Consider the following 26,051-nt stretch of genomic DNA (forward strand, 5'->3'; position numbering starts at 1 on the left):
CTACTGTAGCTCATTCACAACCCAAGAAAACAGGAATATATACTGGTCTTGAAAGTGGTGGGGTTTTGTTTTGGTTTTTCCTCCTTAAACCAACAACAAGGTATTTCTTCTGCTACAAAAGCCTCGGAACATAATTTAGAAGCTGACAACCACAAGTCATTCAGTAGGGTCCAAAAAAGGAGAGTAGATCAGAGTTCTGTGGTGTCAAACAATCCCAAACCAGATGTCCTTTTTCCCATTTCATACTCAAAAAGGAGCAAGTAATCTTTTTGTCCTTGAGTTTGAACAATCTTCTACCATTATCAGTTGCAAGGGAAAATTGGCTACTTATTTTCAGAAGTGTTTCAGAAGACCTCAGGTGATGGGCAGGAGTTAATTGTCAAAAATTGAACTAGATGCCCCCAAGTCCTCAGAAGATCCATTGACACCAGGTGTTTCCAGGCTGAGCTTTCTAAAGAAACTGGTGTTTGCCTAACTGTTTAACAAGGGATGCACCGAAGGGGGGGGGGCCTAGAGAAGTTCAACGATCTTGCAAAAAAACTGTTACGACATTGCTTGCATCAGTTTCCACTAACTTAACAGTTAAATATAGTTTGGAACATTGTGTTGCCTTCTGAATCTTGAGAACTGGAGGTGTCAGAAGTAGCAATTTAGGTCTCCACCTAAATGAAGGTGAGGGCATTGCCAGTAACATTTGCCGGTACTCTGAATCAGAGATGCATCTGCTTGCCTGCACTACACTTGAAAAGTTCATTTCCCTGAAAGGGTAAGTGCTCTATATAAACACTTGCATGCCTTATAAAATCTGCAGAAAATGTCAGGACTAAATAACATGTCACGAGCAGTGCCACAGCCACAGCCATGTCTACAAAGTCTACGTTACTCTGAGTGAACTGAAGGACAAGTATGCCACTAGTATTTGTTGATCTGAAGTCACTTAGGCACTTACTCACACGGAATGTCTGTCCAACAACAAAAAGTCACACGTTGCAGGAAGTGCAAGAAAGAGAATGTGAAGATTCACTGATAATTTTCTGTTCAGAAGAGCCAATTTTTCTTTGGCTACTTCTCAAAAAGGTTCTGGTTTGTTGCTGTAAATCCCGTCCAGCTCCATCTCCGTTGGTACTGGTAAGATACAAAACATCTGTTCACGTACTTACATATCTCAGCAACCTGTCCCCTAAAGAAATCTTGCTTAGAACTGCAGAACTAAGATGGTCTGATATGAGCCCCTTAATATTACATAGTGCTGAAGAACCCCATTTCAGCACGAGGTTATCTAGCATACATGCATAATAGCCTGTCTACTTGAATAGATGCAAAGGCAGCATGTCAAATTACTGTTACATGACCAACAGTACCAATTTAATTTTGGTTCTCTGAGGCTGACAGGAAAGAAAGGTCTCTAAATTCTTTGTAGAATTATTCTCCCTGTTATCCAAGGAAAAAAAGACAAAGCTGCAGAGCAGACGGAGTTCTGAGTATCCTTTTGGCCTGCAGGTTTTGAATGACCACAGCTCAATTAACACTGACATTCGAGGTAGGCATTCAGTTCCTTGCAAATGTCACACATCTCCCACGTGGTTTTAGCCTGTCTATTGAAATTCATTCTCCAAGGCGCTTCGGCAAACTTGTAAAACACATCAGTCTCTCCCACCAGCATTAAGGCAGATGCTTTTCACGATCACCACTGCATTATTTCACTCTTGAGAACTGCTTTCACTTCATACCTATGAACAAAGAGGGTCTGGCACTGCATGACAGACCAGATTCAAGAAAACCTGTTGATGCTGACTCATTTAATACATTTTTAGGCACTTAGTATTTTAAATCCATTGTCTAACAAGCAACTCATTTCTTTATATATATAAAGAGATATGGCCAGCATGCACTCTCACATGGCAGCCACAGACACTAAGGAGGAACTGAAAGACAGCTGATTCTGCCCCATCTCAGTAAATTCAGTAACTTTCTTGATACAAGGCCCAGCTTCAACAGGCATTCTACCTACGAAAAACCAGTCCCAATTCAAGTCATCTGCAGAATTTCTGTGGACAAGTAACTAAAAAAAAAAATAATCTGTCATGTATGACATTGCTTAGTACCATGTAAGCCTGAGACTTCACTCTTATTCAGGAGTCTTTCAGTCTCTATAATTAGATTTATTTATATCCCTGCAGTACCAGTGCTCTAAAAGCCTATGGTCTCGTAGTTTGGTGCCCAGGCCATCTGAGAACACAGTAAGGCTCAGGCATTTTACTAGTCACTTAAACAGCCATAACTACAAGGTAAACTGATGCACTTAGAAATCAAAGCTACCAAACCTAATCAGTATACTTATGAAGAGACAGGGAGAACATCCAAGTTAGAGTTAACTCTAAGATCACTGCTTCAGTTTTCATACATCACTAAGAATCCACTTGGAGACTGATACCCACTCTAAGCGAGTGTATTACTTGCTTTTACTGCACTATACAGACATGTCTTGTTCAAAGAGAAGGGGTGCACCTGTTATCAAGATACTTGGGCATCAAGAGTCATAATAGCTTTGGATCTTCTGCCAAAGTTTTAGATTTGCTCTGTATAATCCTACAATGTATTTAAACTACTACTTAAGATAAAGAAAAATCCTCACAGTCCCACTATTTTATATTCTATCCTAAGTTTAAAACATTATCTTTTTTTAAACCAACTACATTCTTCTAAAACAGTAAGCGCACAGTGACAGGCATTTTAAACAAGTACTTCTTATTTATTCACAATTTAGATAAAGTTTAAGGAAAGACAAAAGAAATACAAAGGACAACATCAAAATGAAAGGGAATTTTAGTGACCGAAGTGAGTTTCTACAGCCAGTGCTCTCCATACATTTCAAAATGTTATCCAAACACTGCAGATGCAGATTCAAATAAACCCTACAACAAACCGCTATGACTATTCCCTTTGAAATTAAACTGGGAATGGAAGTTAGCCACCTTTTATCTATGAGTACACAAACCACCAAATTCCTTCAGTTTCTGCTTAAAGCCACATTTATCTTTACAAGATGGATTCTGCAATACATTTTCAAGTAGCATTTTTCATTTTGTCTGAGCTCTGCTATAAAAAAAAAGTCAGTGTCAACCTTCTGTATAACAAAACAGCTTTTGATCTTGCTTGTGGAATATATGCAATTCAGAGCAGTGTCACACTTGCAGCTTGGAGGTATCCTTGGAGATACTGCAACGCTTCTGCATTCAGACTAGTACTCAGCATTGATGGAACCTTAAAACATACGATAGAGCAGAAGTGTCAATGTGCGTATACATTAAACTACTGCTATATCTTGTTAATCACTGTGACAACACATGGTACCAAGTCAAACGACATCCTGAGAGTAGCAGTTTTTCACTGTGAAAGCAGTTGCTGGAATTACAATTCCTGATGCTGACAGTTTTACGTACTACTTCTCTGAATCATATATGAAAGAAGAGTAGAGAAAACCTACAGTTAAAGCAAATACTTGGATGCAGCAAATAAGAACTTTCAGGGAACCTTTACTTATCAAAATCTTGAACAAAACAAAGATGCTATGGGTTAAAATAGTTAACTGTAAACTTAACTTGTTCAATTTAACATGAGTTGCCTGCAATTCCCTGAGTACATACAACTGAACTGGAGACAAGTATTTATTATATACCAACAAGTGGATAAATTTTCATTTAAGAAATGGCATATTTAAGCTTATTGCTAAATTAAGTAATATGAAAATATGGCCTTTCTAAGGTTACTAGGGAAAAAAAACCTTACAAAAAGCTATATTCTATCAAAGAATAAAAGATAACAATACCTTGCATTCTGGTTATGACACACTTCATTTTGCCCATTATCAAACACAGGCAAAAGAGACCCATTATCAAAAAAATATTTCTTCTCTGTAGAATTTAGTATTAGAATGTCATGTATAAAAGTCACCTACCCTGCCTGGGCACGCTGTAGACAGTTTGTGAAGAGACTGTGCCAGATGGATTCTAGGATTGTTCACCATTTGACCTACAGGATCATGTTCTTTTTTTCCAGCGAAGGCTAGCTGAGAGAATGCAGTCTGATATCCTGGAGTATCTTCTATGTCAATGAAGTGTTCTTCATCAGGGATGGTGTCATCCTCAGGCAGTTCAAAGAGGCCAATGAGGGCCTGCAGCAAAGGAGTCCTATGTGTAAGGAGAGGAGGATAAAATTGGAGTGCTTAAAATATGTTAGGACAGGGTGTATTGTACAAGAATGTTCAAATTACTCAGAACCCTTTACAATTTAGCTCTTGCAGGTACTTGCTCAGCTACTTGAAATTTTAAGTGCCCAGTCTAAGCTGGACTTGAAGAACTGTGGATCTGTGTATTTTACAGGCATAACGTAGGTGCTCATATTAGAAGCATGAACAATGTAGTTATTTATCAGGTCAAATTCTCATGAAACATATCCAAAGAAAGCAGATTACATCTCTTCCAGATTACATCTTTTCTCTAACTGGTTCAGGGATCCAGTTATTGTCATTAAATTCAGGCTACCCCACATCCTAGACTGCTAGGCTGGCTTACAATCTTCCCAGATAGCTTTCCCCAAAATTCTACTGTCAAGCTGAGATCTTACAGTCTCTCTGTCAAGTTATAAGTATCTACGCTCAGGTCTCCTGACTAATAGAACAGCTATAAGTCAAAACTGGGCCTAACTTTTCAGAAAGAATACAAGCTAAAAGAAAGTAGTGTATTTTCTTAAAAATGCAGTCCTAGCTAGCCCAGCCAGTGGCACCTCCATCACAACAATCTCAAGCCGGTTCCGGCATCTGCTTTGAAAATTCAGTTTTATTCGTTGAGAAAAGAAAAGAAAGCGGTATGAAAAGCCTGAAACTCAGCCTCGTAACAACAGCAGGCCTAAGGAACTCACAATGGAGTTTATTTGAAGAATATATTTTGATGATAGCTTACATTTTCAAAAAAGTCAAATAGCCTTGCTAAAAGAACTTGAAGCAGTGTTCTACATACCACAGCTTGGTGTACTCAGTGTCCATCATAGGAGGGCATTCTGTTAATATTTTTGTAATGCCAACAGCACATATTTTCTTTTCAACTTGTCCAGACACTTTCTGGATTTCAGGAATTATAATTTTCTCCAAAACCATTCCAAACATCCTATTATGACATTAAAAGAAAAAGTATTAGAAAGCCTTATCAGCCTTACAGTGACCAAAGAAAACCAGAAACAGTATGAAGCACTAGGAAAAAGAGAAAACCAGATAATTTGTTATGATGCTGCCCTGTCACAGTAGATGCCTGGTAGATATTTAAGCATACAAGCTTTCCACAAAGGGAGAATAAAACCATCACTCTTTTCTTTTTATGATCTGTTTAGGAGATTAATATCTTGAACTATCAAGAAGGATCTGTGGGCAGCAAATCAGAAAAAGAAAAATTGCTAGACAAATAAATCAGCCACATTAGAAGAAACATTTGGCTAGACAAATTAGTGACAAATGCATTTTGCAATTTTAGCTAAAGAGAGAACTATTTCCTACTTTGAAAGATAAAAATTACAGAGCAGTCTTAAATAAAAAAAATAAATCATACTAACTTGGGCTGTATGCTGTCAAATATTTCCTGCAGAGCTAATGCCCCATATTTTATGCAGTACAAGTTAATGAAGACTAGGAAACCTGTAACAAGAAAAAGGTCAAATTAAAATGCAATATGAAAATAAAAGAACAGCTTTAGCGTCAGCAGCAAAATACATTCTAACAAGTTTTTCAAGGGGATAGAAACAACGATCTTTATGGATGTTCAGTTTTAGTGAAGTACATTAACTTGCCGCCTTTAAATTGTCTAAAACCTGCTGATCTCTTCATGTACTACACCACACTAAAACATGGTGGTAAGACAACTAAGAAAAGATTCAGTCCTTTTTCCCCTTACAGCAGTTACAAAGCATTAGAAAAGCTATTTGCAAATTTTTCAGATCAAGCACAAAGAACTCATCAGTGCTTTTAGCCAAAAACTTCATGCAATGCAGTTTTTCAGATCAGTTTTGAACCCCTTTGCATGGCCTTTGTACCAGAGCACAGATACAATGCATTAAAAGCACCACTTAAATTTTGTTTGTGGAAGACCATTGCAAGCAATCCTATCATATTTTGCTCCAATCAGGTGGCATTAATCAGATTTTATATGATTAAATAATAGACATTGCATAATTTGTGTAGTGGTAGTATCATTAAAATAATTTAATCAGTATGCCAATAATCTTCCTGTTACAGCAGGAAAAAAATAATCATACCCCAAGGAAAGTTCCTGATACGGCAGGAATAACCAGAATATGTATTTCAATAGTTTGTCGCAGCTTCGACAGTTTAACATAAAACCTTACCAATAACTTAAGTCATATTAAGGCAGAATGACACAAATGCATACAATATTTAACAGTAATAACACACAACTGTATGTGACAAAAGGAAGTGTGGTCAGTACTACTGTGTTCTGTGAGAGTGAAAGTTTGCTGGTATTAGTTGAGGATTAAATGGAGACACTGTCAGATAACGGTATGTCACAAAGTAAGAAAGTAAGAGGAATACATGAGTCTTTTCCTGTATTTTAGTTCCACTCCTTCAGTTTTCATGAAATGTGTCACCCGCTGTGGCAGCTGCCCGGTATGCCACCCTGGAGCACACAAATAATCTGAAGCAAGTCACTGATGTTAAGAGTCACTAGCATCCCTTCATCCGCGTAATCACAGGACATGATAGGATACTTATGCAGTACAGCTGCATGTTCTAAACAGTTGGCATCACCAGCACTGAAGCTCTTCATATGGCAAGGAACTTACTTTTAATAAATTTTGTTGTTTTGGAATTTTGAAGTCTTTGGAATAGCAGAATGAAGATCTGTTTCCTGTACTGGTCAACTGATTCACTGGAAATTTAGAAGAAGAGTTATTCAAGTCATACTAGGATTTTACTAACATCGCTCCACAGAAAAACATGTAGAATTATTCAAATATATTTTACTGATAAATGTGACTTTCAGGTGTTAAACATGATTATGAAGTATACAAACATATCAAATATATTAAAGTCTACAGAAATCAGTTCTGAATGTAATTTCAAGTCATACTCACGGAGGCATATGCTCTATAATACTGTTTAGAAGATAGAATCCTTGATGGTCATTAGCTTTAGAGGCAATCAACTTCTGGAACACACCTAACAATCCAGGCTGTAAGCAAAGCAAACATAAAACTCTATACAACAGCTCTCCATATGTGACCTACCAGAAAGTTGGCCCTTACTATTTAAGGCATACACCAAGGCAAAAGCTCTCATGACCTAAACCAGGATTCTGTTTCTGCAGTTAAGAACAAGGAAGACAGATTTCTACTGGGACTAAGTGATGCACTAAGATTAACCCTGATCAAATGAACACCAAAGCCAATTTGAACATGCATGTCTGCTTCATCAGTGGCATTGTCTAATCAAGTCTGACTATAGCAGATCATGCAGCAGAAATAACAGACGTTAAGTATGCAGAATAAATCTCCCACTGAATTTACTAATCCTCAGATCTCCCAACATTTTGGCTCTTCCTCGCTCCGGTCAAGACTGTTCTGAACAGAACCTCTATGAGTTTTCCTGATCCACAGTGTTCAACATGAGGCAAATGAGACAGGTAAATTGTGGAAACTTACCTGCTTGCAAAAACTAAGTACAGGAATTTTACCATCTTAATTGACAAAAGCATGACAGTCTAGGATTTATCTTATCCACATAATGGAAAAGCATCCAAAAAGCCTGCATTCACAGTATTTTTTGTCTTTCTACGTAAACATCATTAATGTAAAGTACAAGCACAAATTCTGCACAAATCCAGCTATTCACTAAAGGAAAAAGTTCCTCATAATTTTTAATCTTAAATCAACACGTCTAGAGGCATACACTGTGACTAAATCAATCCAACTTACAATTTTGTCAGCAGCAGCACTTGCTATTGTATTGGCACCCCGCTCTAAATAAGCCTGCAGGAGTCGGACCAAAGGAGGAATGTTTCCTGTCCTTTCCCATAACACTGGCTGAAGTAGATGAGGAAACAATGCCATATACGATGATGGGATTTCATTTTTATGCATTTCTAGAAGTAGGGACATCACTTGAAACACATATGGAATGAACTCTGGAAAAGAAACAATGACATTTACAAATTCAGCATGTATCAACACTGTCAGTTCCTAGGAACCACATATCTATTGATTGAACCTACAGTTTTAGGATATTAACACAAAGATTCCCACAAATAAAACCTCGGGGAAATGTATCACTTCCCAAATTAATTATTCATAAAATCTACAAGCATTATATAGATACAATTTCTATTTCCTCTGTGGTTCCTTAGCATTTCAGAACATGGAAAACAAACTACTAGAAACAAGGCAATACAATTATTATATTATTTATAATTATATCAATTATATAAATACATAATTATATTACTAAAAATAACAAGAGGCTTTGGAATAGTGATCATTAGACATTTTAAAAATACAGATTGTTTTAAAAATAAGTTAATACAGTTGATGTACTTTATGGAACAACCCAGACACTTTTAAGTGTTTATTAGGACTGTGAACATGCTGCGTTCTCACTTGGATTTCCTTTGTTACAGAAAAACTGCCATGAAGTAAATCATAGCAACCAATTGTAGTAGAGAGGGAGCACAAGCACTTACTGATTTTAATTTACCTTGCACATCATTCTGTAGTATCTCAGTGAACACCATAAACAAAGCCTCTTCAAAGCTTCCAACTGCATCAGGGTTTGCTTTGCACGTTATCCTTATCGACAAGCATATTGATTCAAACATGTAATGGTTAAAGTGAGGTTTGCTTGGATTCTGAAAACAAGTTAAACAGATGTATCAACCCAAACTTGCAGCCAAGTCACTTATTTAGCAAAATGTATTTTTTATTTCAACTGAAGTCTAAAGTAGCAATTGGGAATAAGTATACTTACAACTTATTTATTAATATGCTAATGAAATTAGCTCCATAGCTAAGAGCAAACAAAAACCTTTAAAGCATAAAGGAGGGGTCATTTTCATAAATATTTTAAAGACAACAACTGTTTTTCGGAAGCTCTACATAAACTAGCAAGCAGTTAAAGTATCACAAAACAAAAACTGGAAAAAAATTTTTTTTCAATCCTGTAAGTATCTAGTAAATTCTTTATTGAACACTTCTTACACTCTGCAGCTAAGTTTAAACTATACATAGAAGCTGTTTTTTGGGTAGTTGATGAAGGAATCATAAAGCATTCCCTAATGTCAATGTTCAAGAGCATTAGCCCAGCCTGAACAAAGAACTAAGAGAATTTTACCCACCAAAAGCAGGAGGGTAATTTATTTACTTTAATCCCACATTTCAGTGCCTAAATTTAGTATTAGCCTCAGAAGCTTCACAAAGAATAAAGGAGTTGTGAGAAAAACCAAGATTATTGTAATGGCGGCCTCTGCACAAGCAAACATTTATACTAAAACAAACTAGTATTACAAAGATTTTATATGCCATTTCCAAGTTTCAGATGAGAGCAAGGGAGAATGGTTTGAAGACCTTCACTGGAAGGCTGTTTGAACTTACTCTAGTCAGAAAATACTGAACAATTTACAGTATTCAAACAAAATACAAACAGCAAGGTATTAAAAAAAAAATCCTTAGGAAGACTACTCTAAAAGGTAAAAAGTGAACATTTTGCTCAGATAGCCTGTTTATTTACCTTACTGACAGCCAGCAGTTTCTGTGTAAGCTGTGTGATGACAGAAGGGATGTATGGAATTATGGATTCCTGTAGCAGAGAAAAACTCCTCATGATGGCTGCAAATAAATTGAAAGTATTACCTTCTGAAGACTAAAATACACTTCTGTCATCCATCACATGCCTAAATCCTTTACCTTTTACTATTAAATTGGATCCCAAGGAATTAGGTACAGTAAGAAAGAGCACCTGCTGCAAGAGCAATCAATCTATAATCATGACAAAGGATAAAGCAAAGCCTCGTTATCCCCAATCTATAGACAGAGCACTGAGGATTAAGCAACTCTGCAAAGACCATCATTTATCTTGGGCAAGTCTCAAATCTTGGCATACTATTAGCCATAACCCACTCAGATCTCCTGCTGACACCGATCAGGTAGCTGCCCTGACTACAAAGATGACTATGTGAGAAATAATTTGTCACAATACCATTATGTTCCATATTTCTCTTTGGTATCATAAATTTAGTCAAAGATTACTTAATACAGCCTGGTAAATAACTGCAGACTGCGCACACCACATTAACATGTTTGCATAAATTAGGTTTTTCAAATACAAATTGCAGTAGCCTGTAACTATAAGCCTTTACTTCAAGTTAACAAAGCTGCTCTTATATTGCAGAACTCATAAGGCATTTACCTTTCATAATGTACTCATTTTCAGATGAGCCAGGAAGAGTCAGTGCTTTAAAAAGGTTTGTTAATAGCACTTCCACAAATGGTGCCATTTCTGCAGCTGTAATGCTGTTAAGTGAAACACAGCTCTTTAATGGTGAAAGACATTCACAAAATTCAAGGATTTTACAATATTGTAATACTGAGAAATAAAAGATCCCTTACAGGTGTTTCTTATCCTTAATGGACAAACCTATGTAGCAATGAATTTATTTCTGCTTAAAGACTTACAGGGTAGTATTATTTGTGCCCCTCATGGTAAACAGTCTTTCAAGAGCATGGGCTGCGTAAGTATGGACCACAATACTTTCTGCTTGAAGATGATTGATTAAGAGAGGAATAGATACCAACAGTTGTTCTTTAGGTACCTACAAATATATAGCAACAAATTATACATATGTTACATAAAAATACAGATGGTTCAACACTAGAGCATAACCACTCTGAGCTCATCAGCTACAAATTGAAAGCTTGGCAGAGGAAGAAATCTTAGAAGGCTGCTCCAGTTGCTAAATCACACCTCAACAACCAAGAGGTACCTATTTCTGTCATTGCCTGTATACTTCCCCCAAACATAAGTGTTACATTTGATTGTCAGTAAATGCATGTATTCCTAATGCATATTTCTTTTTCCATTTTACTTTGTCTTAACAGGCAACTACAAAAATCAAAGCTTTTAAAAAAAATCACAGGTATTTCATAAGAGGTCAATAAAGGTAATCTAAAATTTAGAAATAACACTCAATAAGTTTTCTTACTGCATCTCACAAACCAGAAAAGGTAAAGGACAAAGATGCTGTACTGTAACAACTACTGCAATGATACGAGCAATCAAGTATATTTAGACTAACATTCACTTGAAAAAGTCTGAGTGTGTCACAGAACTAAGCATGCTAAGATGTTCAGTGCTACCACAGCATATGGACAGCATACAGACTACATGTTAATTGGGTATTTATAACAATATAATTTACTTTCAAAACTAAAAATTCAGTATGAAGTGTTATATATGACTGTCAAACACCTGTTGAGTTAACATATGGCCAAGTAAGATAAATTAGGCTTGGCAAGTATAAAGTAACAAACTACAATATGTTTTTACCATAAAAGTAAGAAAAACTTACTTGGTTTCTAAAAATCATGATATATTTGATACCATCTGCTTTTAACACAGGGAATTCATTCACTGTAATAGAAAAATATGCAAATTTTGTTGATACTTTTCATGGAAGTGTGATTACTGAACATATACTATATATAGAGGTGGCATTAAGTCATGATTTTCCCCCCCCAAAATAACACACACAACGTTTTTCTACATTGCTTGGTTTCTGCATTTCTGTATGGGCACTGCTAGACAAAGTATCAGTTTTAGGTACAAATCACACCCCAGTGCCATTAAGTGTACAGTCCAACTCTTTCAAAGATATTTCCCCTTCTGGCTGAGATTTTAACAGCCTCCACTTACATATTCCAAGACAAGGCACTACATTCCAAATATCATAAGATAATTGCTGAAGCATAAAATAAACTACGTGGCTTAAATTCTAGACATCTGTAATCTCATCAATATGGGCTGATACAGGCTACAACCTAGGCCTCACTATTTTAACTTCTCAGGGGTTTGCCATAAAGTCTCATACAGAAATCAAATCACTTTGATGTAACAAGTTTAAGCATGTAGCTGATAGCAATCATGTGTGTGTATGCTCTGATCTTGCAGATAGCATGTGGTAATCCACCTTTGTTTAAAAGCTCATTCATTGCCAGCCAACCAAATCTGAATTACTTCTTGTGTACCAGGTGTTAACAATCTTTTGTCTCAGAGGTTATGCTGATATACAAGTGCTTGAGCCTTAAGAAACAAAGGTCACTATCAAGGTTGTAGATGTATCACAAAAAATGCAATACCAAAATTAACATTAACTTACCACTAGCAGACTTTAAGTCAGGTTGAATGTGATTCACAAAGAATTCTGTCAGATTAACAAGTTCGTTGGCTTGTGTTATCCCATGCTAGAAAAAACAAAAAACAAACCAACTCTGTTTTCAGATGTTGACATTCAGCCAGTTTTCTTACTCAGTTTTATGTGCTTTTATTAAAAGGAATCTAAAGCGTGATGAGATTGTTGAAACTGCATCTTTAGCAGAGCACCATCCAATTTCCTTTTCTTAATGTTTTTAGTATCTAGATTTCAGCTGTAGCACTGTTGAGGTTCAAAGTTACCAGCTCTGAGTTGAGGAATAACAGCACATAACACAGTAATAATCAACCAAAATTTTAGATAGTAAATACCAGCATCTTACTAACTTGATCCTGTCTTATGATAGGCCTTTTAAAAAGAAGTAGTTTAGGACGCAAACTCCAATTCTGAACTATAGCAGCAAAATAATGACTACTTAGCTTTCTCTCATGAAAAATGCAACTGATTTTTAAAACAGGATTTTCAGATTAATAGTTATCAGTCAAGTGTTCTAAGTGATATTGTCCCATATTTGCCACTAAATAGCACAGAAAAAGAAAAATGTACAACTTCGAATCCTTTCTAATTGCTAGAAGACGCTGGTTCACATTACACATCACTATTATTAGCAATTGCTGTGCAGTAGTATACGACGAGAGCTTCAGGAAAAGACTGAAAATCTTCAGCAAAATTGCATAAAGATGCTGTACAACATGTTTTACTATGTTTGCCTCAAATCTGTCTTGTAAAGCCATTAAATTTGAACTATAAAACTGTAATAACACTTAAAATATTTGTTAGTATATTAAAATCTGTTCTGCAGGACATTTGATATAATGCTGCTGTTTCCAAATACAGTTTAACCATCATTACCATTCACATGCCATTTCCAAAAATCATAAACACACAAATAACAGGAAACACTGGGAAATATAATGGCAAGAACTGTAAGAGTCAGAGTCCTTCTAGTCTGCTTAACACTTCTGATCATCTTCTGTAAAGCTAAGTTTGGCCTTCCATGGCTTACAAACTCTGGCTTAGTACCATTGCAAAGCTCAGAAGTTCTAGACCCAAGCTAATTTTGTTTCTTTGTATGGCTGCTTTGCACATGCTAATAGGACTTGCCAAATGGTCACACATGGTTGTCGACTCGCCCAATCTATCTGAAGATCAGATACCACCAAATTACCAACTGTGATAGGATTATGTAATGGTCAGCGCTTTACCTCATCAACATTCAACTACTACAAATACAGTTACTCCCATTCTGAAGCAGCATAAAATAAATTGCATCAATCCTTATATACACTACAATATTTGAATGCACATGGATTAAAATGAATAGAATAAAAAAAAGTACCTTCTGTGTTTGAGCTTTCGATGCCAAAGACGTAACAAGGTAAATAGCTGCATCTTTGTGCTTCCAGTTAACAGATGGATTCTTTGCATATTCTTGCAGCATAGAATTAACATATCCAGAAAAAATCCCTGTCACAGGTCCTTCAAAAAATTTGCACAGGCCTCTGACTAGATCACAAGCTGCTCTGCGCCTGGTGTCAATATCTGCATGAGAAGCAAAGATTGTTTGGATATGAGGAAGTATACAATTTTAATATTAATAAACATAATAAATATATTAATGATATACAGCTTCTCAAGTTACAGCCACACCTTATGTCAATTGTTGCAATCCTCCACACTGATGCATAAGAACACATTTAAGTCTTTTACCACCTGTCATAATAGGGACTATTTGTACAACAGAAAGTGGAATGGACACCTGCCACCACCGCTTGCATATTCACAGGTTTTACTGCCCTCTAAAGAAAGCTTCAGTAAGCATGCAGGGGAAGGCTTGACAATTACACATCCAAATCTGGTTGGGATGGAGTTAATTTTCTTTGTAGCAGCCCACATGGGCTGCGTTTTGTACTGGTGACTAAAACTGTTGCTAACACCTCAGTGTTTTGTCTATAGCTGAAGAGTGCTTGCACCCTGTCAAGGCTTTCTTTTTTTCCTGTCCCAGCAAGTAGGCTGGGGGCAGGCAAGATGCTGGGAGGGGACACAGCCTGGATCGCTGATCCAAACTGACCAAAGGGATATTCCATGCCATATAGTGTCAGGCTCGGCATGTAAAAAAAAAACTCAAGCCAAAACAAAAAAAAACCACCACAAAACACCTGTAAAAATTTGTTTCAAGAAAGGAAAAAGAAAAGTCAGTTGGCCTTTAATACAATATAGTAACAGAAACAACTAAAGGAAAATAAAGCAAGTCAATTTAAATGTAATAAGAGTACATTTCTAAAGTAATCTCTGACGAACACAAATACTTCTTGCCTCATTTCTCTTAAAAGCAAAAGTAGCTAACAAATAAAAGCTTCACAAATATCCGGTATTGGCTACATTTTAGGCAAGAATGATAAAATGTTTGCTTGAAAAAAGTTGAAAACATTTCCCTCCAATTTTTGTCCTCCACTGCAAGCGTACAGTAATTTCTTAAATCTATTATGAAGTGCCATTAATCTAAAAGCATCAGTCAGTAAACTGTTAGTGGCACAGAACAGCATATACAGAATTGTTGTACAGATCTAGATTTGGTTTGTTTGTGCTCTGACCTGGCTGAAGACCAGACAGCTACAATCAGAAAATCAAGTAGCTCTGTTAGCCCAGCACTGTGTTTTCAGGACAGTTACTGTGTTGGTTTGAACACAGTGCCAGCGTACAAGGGCTGGCTGGTGTCCAGCTGGCTTGATCACAGATTTGTATGCAACACCGGTCAGAATTTCAGTTTAAACATGATAGACTACTAAATACAGGCACAGTCTCTCCATGTTATTTAAAACTCCACACACAGGAACTAAATACACAACTGTGGCCACTATTCAGCATTGACTTACAGGCTATATTTGCTGAAACGAGAATGCGTACAGTGCAGGACACATACCAATCCAATTAAGGAAAAAACCCTACAAAAACATTGATGGAAACAAAAAGACACTGTCATGATGTGCCCATCACAGTAAACTTGATAAAAAACTGGATAAAGTCTCTTGAAGGAGGAGAGGGAACCTTCCCAATTTAAAAAATAAGTTATAAAAGCTTCAGTAAATTGCTTCAGCTCTTTAGAGCTATATTTAAAGACCAAGTATTTTTAGTATAAATCTGTGGATTACCAGATCCTTCCAAATCCCTTCTTATATATTCTTCAGAATTATCTTCAAATGCTTCTTCATCAGCCGCTGAAAATATAAAATACATATAAGTTTAAATACGGAGGTCTCCGGTTTTTATGGTAAAAAGGTGTACTATTATCAACTTGCTATTTTTTCCAAGTACTTTTCTATAACATTATTAGAAAGTTAATCAGAAATACCCAGACAGACTAGCCTGTTTAACTTGCTGCTGCCCCACAAATTAGTCTTTCATACTCATGAGCTGATGTATTCCTGATCTTTAAAAAAAAAAAAAAAAAAAAAAAAGATAGGACATAGTCAACACTAAGCGTATTTAAAGAGGCTTCCAGAGTCATAGACTTGAGAGAGAAGCTTCTTATCACTGCAATACATCTTCACTGCATTTTAGATACTAGCATCAATATGAGCCCATCAAAACTTGGAGAAATAGAGATTACAATTTAGTAGGCCTGATACTCATGCCTATTTAGAGTGCCCGAATTATTCTGATACTCACTTTAAGCCTGAAAAGTTATTGGTGGCACATGAACTAGACTTAGTATAGTTTTCAATTTGAGATCCCAGTAAGACTGAAAAATTATCAGATGTACTCATACAATTCTACAATGCCCATAGGCCAGCAATCTGTTTGAGAAACTTGGTTTTGAATCTAGTACTAAAGTATACGAGGTAATCCTCAATTCTTAGTCCTGCAAAGCCACATATCATTATAACTGTAGTTAAGTTTTTAAAGACACAATAAAATCTAAGTCTCAAAAAGTTACCTCTAAATTCCATATTGGGAACAATAACTTTTTCACAGATGCTTGTCAATGTATTCTGGTCTTCAAACAGATGCTTGTAATGTGGTCTCTCACAAACTGAGGCCAGAAACTGGATTGCATTACTAACCAGCTGGAACAACACAAAACAGAACACATAACAGTTTTAGCATGACTGACCAATTTATAATTCATTATTAAACTTCACAAGATCAGTTTATAACAACTTACCAAGTCATATTTCACTTCCTGGCCTGTTGTGACTAACAGATTCCAGATTGCTGTTACGAAACGTGGCAGGTAGGGCTGGAATTCTTCATCATATTTTTGAGCATATAAAGCAGCATTATCACAAATTTGTGATTTCAAGAGCTCCAGTAATCCAGCTTCCTCTTCATCCTCACATAAAACAAAACTAGCAACTTAAAATATCCAAACTTCAACACCACTGAAGTATCAACATATTTGAAGGAAATATTTACCCTATTATTTAACCATGTTCTAAATAGGTGAAAGAAATCCCTCTCACGTCCCTAGAATTACTGTATGTTGCTGATTTGTATTGGAACTGCACTGCAAGTTATAAATCATACTTACATTTAAAAAAAAAAAGTACTATGCACTTTAAATCATTCAGATCTGATAGAATTTGACATGAAATTAATTTAGACATATAATAGGAAAAAGACAACACAAGGCATTGAAAAAAATATGCTTAGAAGACATTGTATCTTGCTACTTTAAATGGGAATAGTTGTAAAAATAGTTCCCTCCCCTTCCCCATACCAGCACAGATGCTTGTGGAGCCACAAAGTAAAGCGATTTGGGAAATTGAGCTGGAATTAAAAAGAAAAAAACCAACCACCAAACACCATCCCAGTTCTGTCTCCCTGACCCCAGTCCCCACCTTTCAGTTTTAATGCATATAATTTCCTGATTCAGATGAGCACACATCTGCATGAATGTCTGTGCTGGGCAATAGCCCACAGGCACAAAAGAGAAAAGAGCAGCAAAGCTTCTTTTAGCAGCAGTGTTAGCCTAAAATAACTGTGAAACTATAGCACAGGATACACTTAATGCGCCTCCCTGCGTATTGTAACAAAATTTACAGTTCTTTGGCTCCATCACGTGGCAAACTATTGTACTGTATCTGGAAGCCATCAACATTTAAAATGCAGAAAGCATCCAGAAAATTAATTTGAGCTTTGATGACTTGGTATCATCTTTCACCCGTGAAACCACTAATTGTTATAATTTGACAAAGACAGCAAATGCTAAACTAAAGTACTTAGGGATGTCATGCCTTTTATGTTCAACTGTTTCAAGTTCTTTAAGATACCCTGTTTTATAAAGCAGTGCATGAACCAGCTGAAAGGTATACAGAAAACTGAGCACTGTGACTCTCTAACGATCAGGTTATTTCAGCAGAGGTCCTCAAAAGAATCTACTCATTGTTGATTATCTGTAATTTGATTTCTGTGCACAACTGGCTATACCTGTAACTGAGATACAACTTCAGAAACTGGACCTCAAATTTCTTAGGCAACAGGGCAACTTCTCTTAAAGCCCATTTCCTTGTATTTGTTCTATTCCTTTGTTTACCCAACAAAGAAAACATTGCATTGTTCAGAGTTAGACCTAAGTTCTCAGTCAACCCTCCTCACTACAAAGAGGCAAACCAGGAGGTTTATGCAGTACTTACATCAGTCTGCAAAAGTTTATTATCTAAAGTTAAAAGACTATGAAAATTTGTCATCCATGTTTCCATATTATCTTCAAAAAACTCAGGAAGATCCTGTGAAGGAAAAGTACAAATTACATTTTAATTTCTGACTACACTGCTTAGATAACATACCTACATTTTAAGTAGCATGTATCCACCTTATAATCTACTGAGGGACAACAAAGCATGGAAAACAATCTTCAAAATGAAACACTACACTCTCCTCTTCCCAAACAAAAACCCTCCAGACAGATGCTTTGGAATACACTATTTCCAAACAAACTAGCTGCTTACACCCTATCCAGCCTACAGTTTTATAAAGAACGAACCTTATTGCCTCTTACTCCTAGAACAAGAGAACACAAGCCTCCCTTTTAACTCCAGCTTGCTCTTTTGCCCAATATGGAAGAACAGCCCAAGCAACCAACGCATGAGCATCACACTTCACAGAATTACGTTTGTGTTGAGACACTATAACCTGTATCACCTCAGCAAAGTATCTTCCTACCATTTTTCATATAGTGCATTTATTCAATAATGTTAGAAATTTAGATCTGATTTCAAAACAAAAAAATCCCACGCTCCTACCAGAATTACTCACTACTACAATGCTACAGAGCTACTAGTTTTATCTGACTTTCATCCACACAATTGAGTCCATGTCAGTACAGACATATCTGTAAAGGAGCACAGTGAGTACAAACTCAGGCATTTGACTTCTGCCTTTCACAGCTCACTCTCTGAGCGCTACCCATACAACGCCTCCTTGCTACAACGAGAGCTTAGGCTCTCTTGGACTTCTGTTTAGATAGGGCCAAGCTACCATGTTAATTAACCCTATCCTTACTGTGCCTTTACTCCAGCGTTGATGCAGACTGTCAACTTTTATTTTTGCGTTAAAGCATGGCCTTAAAGGCTGCCTCAAATAGATCCTATAAATAAGAGCATAACAGCTTCATGAGAACAAAGCAAAACTACCAGGAGAACAGGAGATTCACCTGAAAATTTAAACTGTAGAACAGCTTCGCAATTAGAATGAGAGAAGAAAAGAGAACCTTCAAAGCACTAGCGTCATTTGCATGTGTGCTGCAAAGTTCAATAGTTGCCTAGAAAAAGACATAAGATTCAGTCAAGTAACACACACACAAACCACATTGATGATTTGTATTGAGAAATGTCATGTAACTTAAAAAAAAAACAAAACCAAAACAAGCAAAAAACCCAACAAAACAACCAGAAAATACAGTTCCTTTTCCTCCCCTTATCGATTCTGTCAGGTCTCACTTCACGACTTTAGTTTGAACCTCATTAACAGTTTCAATGCAACTATTCTTAAGTTTTCATTTTGCAGGCATTCACAACAAGCAATTCAGAACGCTAAACTTGTTTTAGAGATGATTTTAAAAGAAATACCTTAAAAAGATTTGTCAAGGGCAAAGCAAAGGCATCAAGGACAAGTTTGATCTCTGTCCATAATTCATTTGACTTAAATTCATGGCGGTACCTGACAAATGAAAGAGAAATACACGAAAAATAGAATACAGTCTTCACAGTTATTACCAAGTTAACCTGCACAGAATTAGTTTTTTGTGGTGAACTTTGAAACAAATAGTATCAAGTAAACAAGAACTAAACAAGATAGTTTGATACCATGCAAAGTGTACCATTTGACAACCACTTAAATTCTTAATAAAAAGTCAATAAGCGTAAATAGAAGCTGTAACTGAAGACTTTGTAAATCTACAAAATTAAATCTAATGGTAAAAATTTAGAGTTGAACAGAAATTTACAGTCCCATATATTAACTCCCTTATTTCCAATACCTTTTAAACAAAGAGTGAGCAGTGCGAAGGACCCCATTAATGACATGGAAATCTCCACTTTGAAAGCGATTCACCATTTCTGTCAGTAAGTCTGGCCATTTCTGAGGAAAGTCTTCCCGACCAATAATACTAATAGCATCACTTAACTGGAAAGGAAACATAACCATTACATGATATAATAGCAGGCTCCTTGTTACAAAAACAAAGCAGTCATGCCAGATGTTGCAAATATCTAAGAAAAATGCTTATTATTCTTGTCAGAGTCAAAAATAATTGAGTTAAATATCTACTAGTTTTCACCACTAATAAATAAATCTCACTTTAAACCCAATGTGTACACGCAGCCTCACTTTCTGGAATTACTATATTTAACTGCCTAATGCTAGAACTCGGCTATAAGATCATACAGCAATTGTCTTTAAAGAAAAAAAAAAAGGAAAAAATCAAAGCAGGCAGAAGTCACTGTGACAACATACTCCAAGTTACTTGTATTGGGATGACCTCATTGGTAAGGGAACTGAGCTCTGCCAATAAACAGAGCCTCCAGACACACTTAAAATATTCCAAAAGTCTCATGGACATAACAAGGAATTAACATATTACCTGCTTTTGAATTTGTTCTGGGCTGCTAAGCATCAAGGGCACTATGTTGGCTTTAATGGCTATCCTGTCCGATTCGCATATTTTGTTTGGTTCATCCTCAACCTAAAATTAAAACAATAATTAAGTCATGGGCATATCAGCACACTGCAGGTAATGAGCAAATATCAGCATTTCAGAAACCCATTGCTTATACTGATTTAGGTAATTATTACATAGTTAAAGAAACTAAGATGATGATCTGTTAAAGATATTGCCTGCAATGAATCTCAACAGTAGTACCTGAAAAAAGCTGAAAGAAATTACATCTTTCTGTAAAATCTTGAACTATTTTTTTCTTTCTGTAATGGTGACTTTTCAAATCAGCAATTCAGCCATAATAAAGGTGGGTGCACATGCCAATAACCTATGTAAGTTTAACCAAGTCTCCTCTTCCACTACACCAAACCACATCTCTGTCCTCACTTCTGCCAACCTCAAAGATTTATTTTGTGCAAGCTGCCTCAAGCCATACTTTCTAGAAACCGTACATGAAGATGGGTGCAGGTTACACCACCAAAACCGTAACACTGACTTTAAGAGTTATCCAATCAGTTCAAAATATCAATGAGTTCCAAGTCCGGTCAGTCAATAATGCCAAGTGGTAGTAAATTAGAAATCTTCTACTAAAGAAAGAAAATACTAATGAGGCTTGTCACCAACCAGTGACAGCAGTGATAGTCACATTACCTGTGATGACAGCACTGAAGTTCAGAAACTTAGAAATTATCCAGCAATTAAAAGAGGTAAGCACCTCCAGAGAGTAATTCAATGATCTTGAGATGCTTAAACCAGATGGCACTACTACCCTCCTTACCTCCCTTTCACTATCTTCCCATAAACTTAAAAAAAGTTTAGTAATTGCAAAAGTTCAAGAGTTATGTTTATCTGTGAACAAGCAATTAGAAAAATAAGACACAAAGAACTTGCTTTTCTGCTTTTATCACATTGCACTGAATCAGAAGAACATACAGAATCGTTATATATACATCAAAAACCACAAAAAGAAAATGTTCTTTAAAACCTGAGTTTTACAAGTTTATACGATGTGAAGGGCAGCAATAACTGTACTAGACAAGCTCCAAGCAGGGAGGCAGGACTCGCTGCTATGCATTTAGATAGATGAGGACAACCACGGTGGAGACATCAACAACAACAAATCCTACTATGGAGTTATTTATCAAGTTTTTTCAAAGAAGAAAGACCTTTTTACAAGACATGAGAGGCAGCATATAGGTGAGTATTCTGTAGATACTTTAAATTAAACAAGCAAACTCTTCCCTCTCTCCAGAAGTGCCCTGTACATCTAGCTCTCCAGGCTCTACCAAATCAAAGTCCTTGAGTAGGCAAAACCCTTTTACTTCCACAGAGCTTTGTATCAGGCAATTCCAAGGCTGCTAAATTAAACCATGTGGTCTAGGTAAGCTAGCCTTAGGGCTTATTTTATGTTCATACAGCTGCTCTTGAAATGAAAGCTTCAATTTTTGGACAAAACAATATGCTTGAAGCCACATAGCAATCGTAACAGTCCTCTGTATGCACTTACTGTACAGCATCTCCACCTACTCCAAAACAAGTTCTCATCCTGAATTACATCAGCAATCCATAAAAAGAAAGCCACTTACAATTTTTTCCATAACAGAATGTTATTTCTACTTACAATATATCACAGATAAAGATGCAATTTGGGAGAAATGACTGAGAATATAGTATTACATAAACGAAGTTCTAGAAATTTCATGCCAGACTGAGTGCACTGATCTTATCAAACATAACCAGATCTAGGACTGCTATAGCTTCTCAGTATTAGCATGGGGGGAAGGGAGAAATCACATGCAAACTTGTAAACAGGTATGAGCTAAGATGTAATGATGAAATACTCACCAGTTTCCCTATAGTAAAGCAACATTACACAGTCAATATTTTTTCATATACAAACAGTATTTTCAGCGAGACAAAGTAGAAACAGTATCAATTAAAACCTCTCATTGCTGAAGGAGCTGAGCTCTCAAATGTAATACTTTCTACCATAAATTAAATTTCACAAATGCTCCGAATCAAAAATGTTTCTGAACGCTTCAAAACAAAGGATAAAATGGGATTAAGCAGCAGCATTTCTATCTGATGTCTACAAATACTTCTAAGCGTTAAACCAGCAAGGCCACCAAACTAAACTGCCCCACACTATTCTATGCCCCAGAAGCACTTCCATGAAAGAGAAGCTAGTATCATCACTTTCAGCTGCAGTGCTGGCTTGAAATGTTCATAACACTATGACAATAGGTACAGGCCAAATTGGCCAGCTCATGTGTATAGACACTTCACAATCATTTTAGTTTAAATAATATTACTAAATCAGTTAAATGAGCTTTAAATATCGTGTTTCTGCAAGATATGCATATAATATTAGAGAAAATTATTTGTTTGTTGTTTTATCACCCAGCTCTAGTTCTTTTTAATAGAATGGACTCCAAATGGTCCAGGTTTTAGTCCCTCACCAGTAAGTTACAACCTTGTGTTTGTTCGCTGAATGATCTACTTTCTTTCACAGAGCACAGACATATACATGTTCTCCACAGTTACTGTAGAATATTTTATTGTACCTTAAAAGAATTATTAAATCTTAGCACAACTACTCACTAGGATACTTACAATTCTCCAGTTCCTTTTAATATAGTTCTTGAACGTTACAGATGCACAAACTTTGATGACATTTTCCTGTGATTTCTCCAGCAGTGTTAAGAGTAACAACGGATAATTCTGGCTTCCTTCAACTGACTCAAGAAACTTTTCCGCTGCAAGAGAATACATTAAGGTTAGAAAAATCAGTTCAGCTTTTGCTAATGGGAGTCCTATGATTCTTCAAGCATCTATTTAAAATAATCAACCCCTGAACACTTCCCCAGAGCTTCACAAGAACAGAAACACAGAACAAGTCTGACAAAAGCTACTGTAGCTTCTTTACTACTAAGCTCTCTGACACTTCTGCTATTAACAAAAGCTCTCAAATCAAAGCAGGATGCGGAAATATTGCCTCCTCACCATTTTTAAAAGCTATAACCTGCTAGAAGTGCTGGTTTATTGTGAACAGCAGCACTGTTTTAAATAACAACAGTACAAAAAAAAAAAATCAGGAACACAGGAAAATAAAGTTACAAAAAGCAAACAAAATAAATTTGTATCCATCCTTCATTAGTTTTTTGTTTTAAAAGCATACAGAGAACTTCTGCAAAGAAGTTATTTGCAAACATCCACTGAAGTTTGCTATACACAAACAGAAGAGCCACAAAGAAACTAAACTTTTTTGGTGACTCATGAAAGTCACTTACCAGGACGCCTTATAGCAGGATCTGGATCTAGTGTTTTCTTTAGATACTCAGTTAAAGTCTGTAAATTGGCATCACTCAGCTCCATTTTGGCAGAACCTAAAACCCACAAGCAGTTTTGTTATAAATACAGATCAGAAAATCTATCAAAAAAACCCTATACATATGTAAAACTAGATTTCACAGTAGACACACATCAGCTCTTTTGACTACACTTCATGAAGCATGGTCCTATCTAATGTGTCTCATCCAATAAAAGAACAGCTAGTGCGCACTAAGCACAAAACAGAAAACATTCCATTTCTTCAGCTACATGTAACTGTTATTGTCTAGTTTATCAAAAACAAACTCCTAGAGCAGGATCACACATCCAGCAAACCACGAGCCAGGTACAGCCAAAAGATGAGGAGTTTGGTTTTGCTTTTGAGAACTTCTGTCAGCCCTGGAAACCTGTTCCTGGTTGAGAAATCTGAATGGTCCTGCCCTACATGACTGTAAATAGAACAATTCCAAGTGTATTGGAGAGTCAAGGCTTGTTTAAAGATAAATACTCATTATCAAAGAAAACTCTCAACAGAACATCAGCTTTTTTTATAAAGAGACAAAAGACTGTGCAGAGGATATGTCCACCCTGTAAAATTAATTTAGATTAGGGTGGGAGTTAATTTAAACTGCAATACTTATTACAGAATAACTCTATGCAATAAGTTTAAATTACTGCTCTCTAGTCACCCTCCCACACACGTTCTCGTACTTACCACAGCGATACATTAACTTCACAGCTTTAATTGGAATAATTAAAATTACAGTAACACTAAAACAGCAGCAAGACACGCTTTAATGGACATGTTGTTGCTCAGGATATCATCATCAATTCTGCCCATCTTTCTTACCACCAGCAGCACAGTTCACTCATGACAGAAGTAACAAGGAAGCAAAGATTTCCATTTTTTCCCCTGGAGTTTCTAATGAGTAAGATAGACTGAAATTCGTCTGCCTCACTTTGATTTATTTTATGTTGATTATCAGTGTTTCTATTTAAGCACACTTGCAAAGGCAGTGAGTTTTAATGGCACAATTTTACTTTAACTATGGCATCTATATTGTTAAGAAAGACAATAACAGTATCCTCTTGAATTAAATGAATGTTAATGAGTAACTGAGATCCCAACATATTTTGCAAAAAGTAAATCCACCTAAAGAGAGTCCTGCCTCTCATGTTTCACCCCCTTTCCCTTCTGGGGGTTTACTTGTCTGTAGTCTTGTTCACCAATTCACATCAACCAACAAAATGCCAGTGAAGTACAGCATAAGCAAACAGCACCAATAATAGCTGGCTCATCTGTTCTACAAAATGGCCTCATGCATCATTACTATGATGTTGAAACCAATACTTAAATCTTTCATAATTAAGAAAATATAAATGATCTGCTCCAGGGAAGTTTGTAAGGCTGAGGTGCAAACACAGGCAGAAATCATTTATGAAGACTTGACTCAAATGGGAAACCAAACTGAAAGAGGAGACTGACAATCCCGAAGGGCCTTTTACAAACACCTCACATACAAATGTCATATAGGGGCCCATATAAAAAATATACACCTAAAGCTGACTGAGTTTACTTTGAAGGCCAAACGTGACAATTTGAATCCACTACTCAAACCCTCATACAAAAGGCTAAGTATCTTCACCTGCTACCCTGCTTCATCTGTTTTCCTTCTCTTCCCCTAGCTATTCATTTTTTGCCGTTTTCCACTACAAAAAAAGCTGGTGACACTTGCTAGAGCAATACGATGCTTTTTGCTATGTTGTAACACACACCTCCTGAAAAGGCCACAGAAAATGAGAGTATTTTCAGACCACCTCTCCAGAAAAAAAAAGCCTGAAAATGCGCTTAATGCATTAACTACTTCAGTCAAGTTAGTGACAGACCACTTACAGAAAAGAAATCCCCCAAAGCAGGTGTCCTCCAAGTCTCACACTGTGAAGAACTTCAGAGAGCTGTTCCTGCACTCGCTCACCACGCACTTACCAAACACCCTCTACAAGCCTAAGGACGTTTACGGTCCGGATTTTATGGGAGAGATTATCCGCACACCAAACTGCCGCGGAGGAGCTTCACCCCC

The 26,051-nt window shown here is 36.5% G+C and overlaps 1 protein-coding gene across 2 annotated transcripts; it reads right to left on the reverse strand.

Moving 5' to 3' along the window:
• CSE1L (chromosome segregation 1 like) lies at window positions 1-25,968 on the reverse strand. 2 transcript variants are annotated; one of them, XR_004842827.1, is made up of 26 exons: window positions 25,865-25,968; window positions 23,931-24,026; window positions 23,254-23,396; window positions 20,566-20,667; window positions 19,963-20,108; window positions 19,553-19,643; window positions 19,138-19,245; window positions 18,119-18,211; window positions 16,648-16,815; window positions 16,420-16,549; window positions 15,635-15,700; window positions 13,822-14,024; window positions 12,429-12,513; window positions 11,622-11,683; window positions 10,729-10,865; window positions 10,463-10,566; window positions 9,785-9,882; window positions 8,756-8,906; window positions 7,981-8,189; window positions 7,141-7,238; window positions 6,850-6,935; window positions 5,605-5,686; window positions 5,019-5,165; window positions 3,959-4,190; window positions 3,125-3,264; window positions 1-2,062 (listed from the first exon to the last, which is right to left on the reverse strand). XR_004842827.1 is itself a non-coding variant. In XM_009645460.2 (25 exons), the coding sequence occupies exons 2-25, from the start codon at window positions 24,013-24,015 to the stop codon at window positions 3,175-3,177; spliced, it is 2,916 nt and encodes a 971-aa protein (XP_009643755.1). In that variant the 5' UTR covers window positions 24,016-24,026; window positions 25,865-25,968; the 3' UTR covers window positions 2,072-3,174. The 2 variants fall into 2 exon arrangements, 1 of the variants encoding a protein (XP_009643755.1); XM_009645460.2 differs by lacking the exon at window positions 1-2,062 and having other exon boundaries at window positions 2,072-3,264.
• Window positions 25,969-26,051: the final 83 nt, after the last annotated feature.

This window comes from Egretta garzetta, unplaced genomic scaffold, assembly GCF_000687185.1.
Source record: "Egretta garzetta isolate BGI_Z169 unplaced genomic scaffold, ASM68718v1 scaffold188, whole genome shotgun sequence".
In the NCBI taxonomy this organism is placed as follows: domain Eukaryota; kingdom Metazoa; phylum Chordata; class Aves; order Pelecaniformes; family Ardeidae; genus Egretta; species Egretta garzetta.